This window comes from Gobio gobio, assembly GCF_949357685.1.
Source record: "Gobio gobio genome assembly, chromosome: 7".
NCBI classification, from domain to species: domain Eukaryota; kingdom Metazoa; phylum Chordata; class Actinopteri; order Cypriniformes; family Gobionidae; genus Gobio; species Gobio gobio.
The window spans coordinates 55,279,362-55,287,485 of record NC_137103.1 but is presented as its reverse complement, the minus strand read 5'-3'; the positions used below and the strand labels follow the sequence as shown (position 1 = coordinate 55,287,485).

General features: G+C 32.5%; 1 protein-coding gene across 1 annotated transcript in view; it reads left to right on the top strand.

Moving 5' to 3' along the window:
* The window catches only part of lrrc63 (leucine rich repeat containing 63), a gene marked incomplete at its 5' end in the record, with an annotated part of 21,422 nt that extends 16,220 nt beyond the window's left edge, over positions 1–5,202 (top strand). Inside the window, 2 exons of the mRNA XM_079821824.1 lie at positions 3,024–3,263; positions 4,624–5,202. Of these exons, the coding sequence (XP_079677950.1) occupies positions 3,024–3,263; positions 4,624–4,795 (412 nt within the window). The 3' untranslated portion in view covers positions 4,796–5,202. The remainder of the gene's footprint in view (positions 1–3,023; positions 3,264–4,623) is intronic.
* Between the last annotated feature and the right edge of the window lie 2,922 nt (positions 5,203–8,124).

Below are 8,124 nucleotides of genomic sequence, written 5' to 3'. Positions count from 1 at the left end.
TAACTAAAACTTTAGCTATAACTATAGCGATAACTAACGAAAACTTTAGCTATAACTATAGCAATAGCGATAACTAACGAAAACTTTAGCTATAACTCTAGCTATAACTAACGAAAACTTTAGCTATAACTATAGCGATAACTAACGAAAACTTTAGCTATAACTATAGCAATAGCAATAACTAACCAAAACTTTAGCTATAACTATAGCGATAACTAACGAAAACTTTAGCTATAACTATAGCGATAACTAACGAAAACTATAGCTATAACTCTAGCTATAACTAACGAAACCTTTAGCTATAACTATAGCGATAACTAACGAAAACTTTAGCTATAACTATAGCGATAACTAACGAAAACTATAGCTATAACTCTAGCTATAACTAACGAAAACTTTAGCTATAACTATAGCGATAACTAACCAAAACTTTAGCTATAACTATAGCGATAACTAACGAAAACTATAGCTATAACTCTAGCTATAACTAACGAAAACTTTAGCTATAACTATAGCGATAACTAACGAAAACTTTAGCTATAACTATAGCGATAACTAACGAAAACTATAGCTATAACTCTAGCTATAACTAACGAAAACTTTAGCTATAAGTATAGCGATAACTAACGAAAACTTTAGCTATAACTATAGCGATAACTAACGAAAACTATAGCTATAACTCTAGCTATAACTAACGAAAACTTTAGCTATAACTATAGCAATAGCGATAACTAACGAAAACTATAGCTATAACTCTAGCGATAACTAACGAAAACTTTAGCTATAGCAATAGCGATAACTAACGAAAACTTTAGCTATAACTATAGCAATAGCGATAACTAACGAAAACTTTAGCTATAACTCTAGCTATAACTAACGAAAACTTTAGCTATAACTATAGCGATAACTAACCAAAACTTTAGCTATAACTATAGCAATAGCGATAACTAACCAAAACTTTAGCTATAACTATAGCGATAACTAACGAAAACTTTAGCTATAACTATCGCAATAACGATAACTAACGAAAACTTTAGCTATAACTATAGCAATAGCGATAACTAACGAAAACTTTAGCTATAATCCTAGCTATAACTAACAAAAACTTTAGCTATAACTATAGCAATAGCGATAACTAACGAAAACTTTAGCTATAACTATAGCAATAGCGATAACTAACGAAAACTTTAGCTATAACTCTAGCTATAACTAACGAAAACTTTAGCTATAACTATAGCGATAACTAACGAAAACTTTAGCTATAACTATAGCGATAACTAACGAAAACTTTAGCTATAGCAATAGCAATAACTAACGAAAACTTTAGCTATAACTATAGCAATAGCGATAACTAACGAAAACTTTAGCTATAACTCTAGCTATAACTAACGAAAACTTTAGCTATAACTATAGCAATAGCGATAACTAACGAAAACTTTAGCTATAACTCTAGCGATAACTAACGAAAACTTTAGCTATAACTATAGCAATAGCGATAACTAACGAAAACTTTAGCTATAACTCTAGCTATAACTAACGAAAACTTTAGCTATAACTATAGCGATAACTAACGAAAACTTTAGCTATAACTATAGCAATAGCGATAACTAACTAAAACTTTAGCTATAACTATAGCGATAACTAACGAAAACTTTAGCTATAACTATAGCAATAGCGATAACTAACGAAAACTTTAGCTATAACTATAGCTATAACTAACGAAAACTTTAGCTATAACTATAGCGATAACTAACGAAAACTTTAGCTATAACTATAGCGATAACTAACGAAAACTTTAGCTATAACTATAGCGATAACTAACGAAAACTTTAGCTATAACTATAGCGATAACTAACGAAAACTTTAGCTATAACTATAGCTATAACTAACGAAAACTTTAGCTATAACTATAGCGATAACTAACGAAAACTTTAGCTATAACTAACGAAAACTTTAGCTATAGCAATAGCGATAACTAACGAAAACTTTAACTATAACTATAGCAATAGCGATAACTAACGAAAACTTTAGCTATAACTCTAGCTATAACTAACGAAAACTTTAGCTATAACTATAGCGATAACTAACGAAAACTTTAGCTATAGCAATAGCGATAACTAACGAAAACTTTAACTATAACTATAGCAATAGCGATAACTAACGAAAACTTTAGCTATAACTCTAGCTATAACTAACGAAAACTTTAGCTATAACTATAGCGATAACTAACGAAAACTTTAGCTATAGCAATAGCGATAACTAACTAAAACTTTAGCTATAACTATAACGATAACTAACGAAAACTTTAGCTATAACTATAGCAATAGCGATAACTAACGAAAACTTTAGCTATAACTATAGCGATAACTAACGAAAACTTTAGCTATAGCAATAGCGATAACTAACGAAAACTTTAGCTATAACTATAGCAATAGCGATAACTAACGAAAACTTTAGCTATAACTCTAGCTATAACTAACGAAAACTTTAGCTATAACTATAGCGATAACTAACGAAAACTTTAGCTATAACTCTAGCTATAACTAACGAAAACTTTAGCTATAGCAATAGCGATAACTAACGAAAACTTTAGCTATAACTCTAGCTATAACTAACGAAAACTTTAGCTATAACTATAGCGATAGCTAACCAAAACTTTAGCTATAACTCTAGCTATAACTAACGAAAACTTTAGCTATAACTATAGCGATAACTAACCAAAACTTTAGCTATAACTCTAGCTATAACTAACGAAAACTTTAGCTATAACTATAGCGATAACTAACCAAAACTTTAGCTATAACTATAGCAATAGCAATAACTAACGAAAACTTTAGCTATAACTCTAGCTATAACTAACGAAAACTTTAGCTATAACTATAGCGATAACTAATGAAAACTATAACTATAGCGAGAACGGTGTGGACATTAATAATAGAATTCACTCAGTATTTATTCTATAAGAGCGCAACAGCATTGTGTTCGTTCAGTGTGTGTGTGTGTGTGTGTTTATGTGTGTTCAGGTCTCTGAGGTCTCTGAACGTTGAAGGGAATCAGTTAGTGGCTCTTCCCGCTGGTCTTCTGTGTGTGTCCGTGTCGGAGCTCAGGCTGTCTGGGAATTACACACACGCATTACTGTGGAGCGAGAACAGCTGCAACTCTCCTCAGACGCTGTTGCACACGGCAGCACACACACTCGCACACACACACGTAGAGCAGCGCTGCACACGCCTGCCGCTCGCCGCTCAGCTCATCCTGTGCAGGTAAAACACGGCCCTTCCCTTCACTACATGATTGTAGTTCATTTCAATACATTGTAGAAACATGTACATGTTCTGTCACCTCAGACCGACTGTCAAGAATCATTCATTCAAGAGATTTGTTCAAAAACACTGATTCATCCAGTAATGAAACAAGTGAAGAAGAGTGAATCATTGAATCATTCATTCAAGAGATTTGTCCAAAAAGCTGATTCATCCAGTAATGAAACAAGTGAAGTCTTTGAGTGAGTCATTGAATCATTCATTCAAGTGATTTGTCCAAAAAGCTGATTCATCCAGTAATGAAACAAGTGAAGTCTTTGAGTGAGTCATTGAATCATTCATTCGAGATTTGTTCAAAAACGCTGATTCATCCAGTAATGAAACAAGTGAAGCCTTTGAGTCAGTCATTGAATCATTCATTCAAGAGATTTGTCCAAAACACTGATTCATCCAGTAATGAAACAAGTGAAGCCTTTATGAGTGAGTCATTGAATCATTCATTCAAGAGATTTGTTCAAAAATGCTGATTCATCCAGTAATGAAACAAGTGAAGATGAGTGAATCATTGACTCACCCGATTCATTCAAATCAAAGATTTTTTTGATGAGTGAATCATTGAATCACTGACTCATCCAATTCATTCAAATCAAAGATTTTTTTGATGAGTGAATCATTGAATCATTGACTCATCCAATTCATTCAAATCAAAGATTTTTTTTTTTATGAGTGGATCATTGACTAACCCGATTCATTTAAATCAAAGATTTTTTTGATGAGTGAATCATTGACTCATCTAATTCATTCAAATCAAAGATTTTTTTTTGATGAGTGGATCATTAACTCTCCCGATTCATTCAGTCAAAGATTTTTTTTTGATGAGTGAATCATTGACTCACCCGATTCAGTCAAAAATTTTATTTTTGATTTCAGTCAAAGATTTTATTTGTTGATGAGTGAATCATTAACTCTCCCGATTCATTCAGTCAAAGATTTTTTTTTGATGAGTGAATCATTGACTCACCCGATTCAGTCAAAAATTTTATTTTTGATTTGTCAAAGATTTTATTTGTTGATGAGTGAATCATTAACTCTCCCGATTCATTCAGTCAAAGATTTTTTTTTGATGAGTGAATCATTGACTCACCCGATTCAGTCAAAAATTTTATTTTTGATTTCAGTCAAAGATTTTATTTGTTGATGAGTGAATCATTGACTCTCCCGATTCAATCAGTCAAAGATTTTATTTTTGATGAGTGAATCATTGACTCACCCGATTCATTCAGTCATAATCTCGTCTGACTTGTTGGAAGGTTTGTCTAGTGAAATAATAAAAACACTATGTTTGTGTGTGTGTTCTCAGAGCTGGTGTGTGTGAGGCTTGTTCAGGACCCATGTTCGGCCCGGGTCTCAAGCTCATCCGTCCGGTTCAGGGTGTGTTTGGCCTTCAGTGTGTGCCTGTCCTGTTCTGGTGCTGTTCTCCGGCGTGTCTCCGCAGCTTCAGGAATCACATCAGCCAACCAGCCAGTGTGTGACAACACAATCATTCCTCTGATGGACGAGCTTCTCTAAAACACTTTCACAAATACAATCCATGGGGGAAAAAAAACTATACTTTCATTCTCACTTTACAGTAAATTAAATAATAAAAGGAAATCTGTCTCCGCTCAGAGGAAGCATCATATGAATCAATCAATCGGTGTAAAGATACACAATGTTTCATGGCAGAAGTAAAATACAGTTCAAATAATCTCCATTCCATATATTTATTTATATACACCAATACATAGCCATGAACAGCAATCTTTACCACCATATATTAAAACATTTATATATGAAAATGACATGGATGATGTGACTGAACATGTTCACTGAATCAATTCATTTAATGAATCAAACACACTGACTTCAGTAGAGACGAATAAAACATCTGTCTGAACAGAAATATGAATCAGCACGACTGTTTTCAACATTGATAATAATCATAAATGTTTGTTGAGCATCAAATCCTCACATGATAATGATTAGTGAAGGATCATGTGACACTGAAGACTGGAGTAATGATGATAAATTCAGCTTTGATCTCAGGAATAAATTACACTTTACTATATATTCACATAGAAAACAGCTGATTTACATTAGAATAATGTTTCATATTTTTTACTGTATTTTTGATCAAATAAAGGCAACCTTGATGAGCAGAAAACACTATCAATCAAAAGTTTAAAATAATTTTGAATGTTTTTAGTGTGTATATATGCACGTGAACCTGGACCACAAAACCAAGACATAAGGGGTACATTTTTTTTATAACTTGAGATGTCTACATGATCTAAAAGCTGAATAAATAAGCTTTCCATTGATGTGTGGTTTGGGCAATAGGACAATATTTGGCCGAGATGCAACTATTTGAAAATCTGGAAACTGAGGGTGCAATGATTCATCAAAAAAAAAATCTTTGACTGAATGAATCAGGATAATCAATAATTTAATGATTCACTCATCCAAAAAAATCTTTGATTTGAATGAATCGGGAGAGTCAATGATTCACTCATCAAAAAAAACACCTTTGATTTGAATGAATCGGGTGAGTCAATGATTCGCACATCAAAAAAAAATCTTTGACTGAATGAATCGGGAGAGTCAATGATTCACTCATCAAAAAAAAACACCTTTGATTTGAATGAATCGGGTGAGTAAATGATTCGCACATCAAAAATAAATCTTTGACTGAATGAATCGGGAGAGTCAAAGATTCACTCATCAAAAAAAAAGATCTTTACCTGAATGAATCAGGAGAGTCAATGATTCACTCAAAAAAAAAATCTGAATGAATCGGGAGAGTCAATGATTCACTCATCAAAAAAAAAAATCTTTGATTTGAATGAATCGGGTGAGTCAATGATTCACTCATCAAAAAAAAAAATCTTTAACTGAATGAATCGGGTGAGTCAATGATTCACTCATCAAAAAAAACACCTTTGATTTGAATGAATCGCGTGAGTCAATGATTCACTCATCAAAAAAAACACCTTTGATTTGAATGAATCGGGTGAGTCAAGGATTCACTCATCAAAAAAACCTTTGATTTGAATTAATCGGGAGAGTCAATGATTCACTCATCAAAAAATAAAATCTGAATGCATCGAGAGAGTCAATGATTCACTCATCAAAAAAATCTTTGACTGAATGAATCAGGATAATCAATAATTTAATGATTCACTCATCCAAAAAAATCTTTGATTTGAATGAATCGGGAGAGTCAATGATTCACTCATCAAAAAAAATCTTTGATTTGAATGAATCGGGAGAGTCAATGATTCACTCATCAAAAAAAACACCTTTGATTTGAATGAATCGGGTGAGTCAATGATTCACTCATCAAAAAAAACACCTTTGATTTGAATGAATCGGGTGAGTCAATGATTCACTCATCAAAAAAATCACCTTTGATTTGAATGAATCGGGCGAGTCAATGATTCACTCATCAAAAAAAATCTTTGATTTGAATTAATCGGGAGAGTCAATGATTCACTCATCAAAAAATAAAATCTGAATGCATCGAGAGAGTCAATGATTCACTCATCAAAAAAATCTTTGACTGAATGAATCAGGATAATCAATAATTTAATGATTCACTCATCCAAAAAAATCTTTGATTTGAATGAATCGGGAGAGTCAATGATTCACTCATCAAAAAAAATCTTTGATTTGAATGAATCGGGAGAGTCAATGATTCACTCATCAAAAAAAACACCTTTGATTTGAATGAATCGGGTGAGTCAAGGATTCACTCATCAAAAAAAACACCTTTGATTTGAATGAATCGGGTGAGTCAATGATTCACTCATCAAAAAAACCTTTGATTTGAATTAATCGGGAGAGTCAATGATTCACTCATCAAAAAATAAAATCTGAATGCATCGAGAGAGTCAATGATTCACTCATCAAAAAAATCTTTAAATTATTGATTATCCGGATTCATTCAGTCAATGATTCACTCATCCAAAAAAATCTTTGATTTGAATGAATCGGGAGAGTCAATGATTCGCACATCAAAAAAAAATCTTTGACTGAATGAATCGGGAGAGTCAAAGATTCACTCATAAAAAAAAAAATCTTTGACTGAATGAATCGGGAGAGTCAATGATTCACTCATCAAAAAAAAAAAAAATCTGAATGAATCGGGAGAGTCAATGATTCACTCATCATCAAAAAAAAAAAAATCTTTACCTGAATGAATCGGGAGAGTCAATGATTCACTCATCAAAAAAAAAAATCTGAATGAATCGGGAGAGTCAATGATTCACTCATCAAAAAAACCACCTTTGATTTGAATGAATCGGGTGAGTCAATGATTCACTCATAAAAAAAAACACCTTTGATTTGAATGAATCGGGTGAGTCAATGATTCACTCATCAAAAAAAACACCTTTGATTTGAATGAATCGGGTGAGTCAATGATTCACTCATCAAAAAAATCACCTTTGATTTGAATGAATCGGGTGAGTCAAGGATTCACTCATCAAAAAAACCTTTGATTTGAATTAATCGGGAGAGTCAATGATTCACTCATAAAAAAAAAAATCTTTGACTGAATGAATCGGGAGAGTCAATGATTCACTCATCAAAAAAAAAAAAAATCTGAATGAATCGGGAGAGTCAATGATTCACTCATCAAAAAATAAAATCGGAATGCATCGAGAGAGTCAATGATTCACTCATCAAAAAAATCTTTAAATTATTGATTATCCGGATTCATTCAGTCAATGATTCACTCATCCAAAAAAATCTTTGATTTGAATGAATCGGGAGAGTCAATGATTCACTCATCCAAAAAAATCTTTGATTTGAATGAATCGGG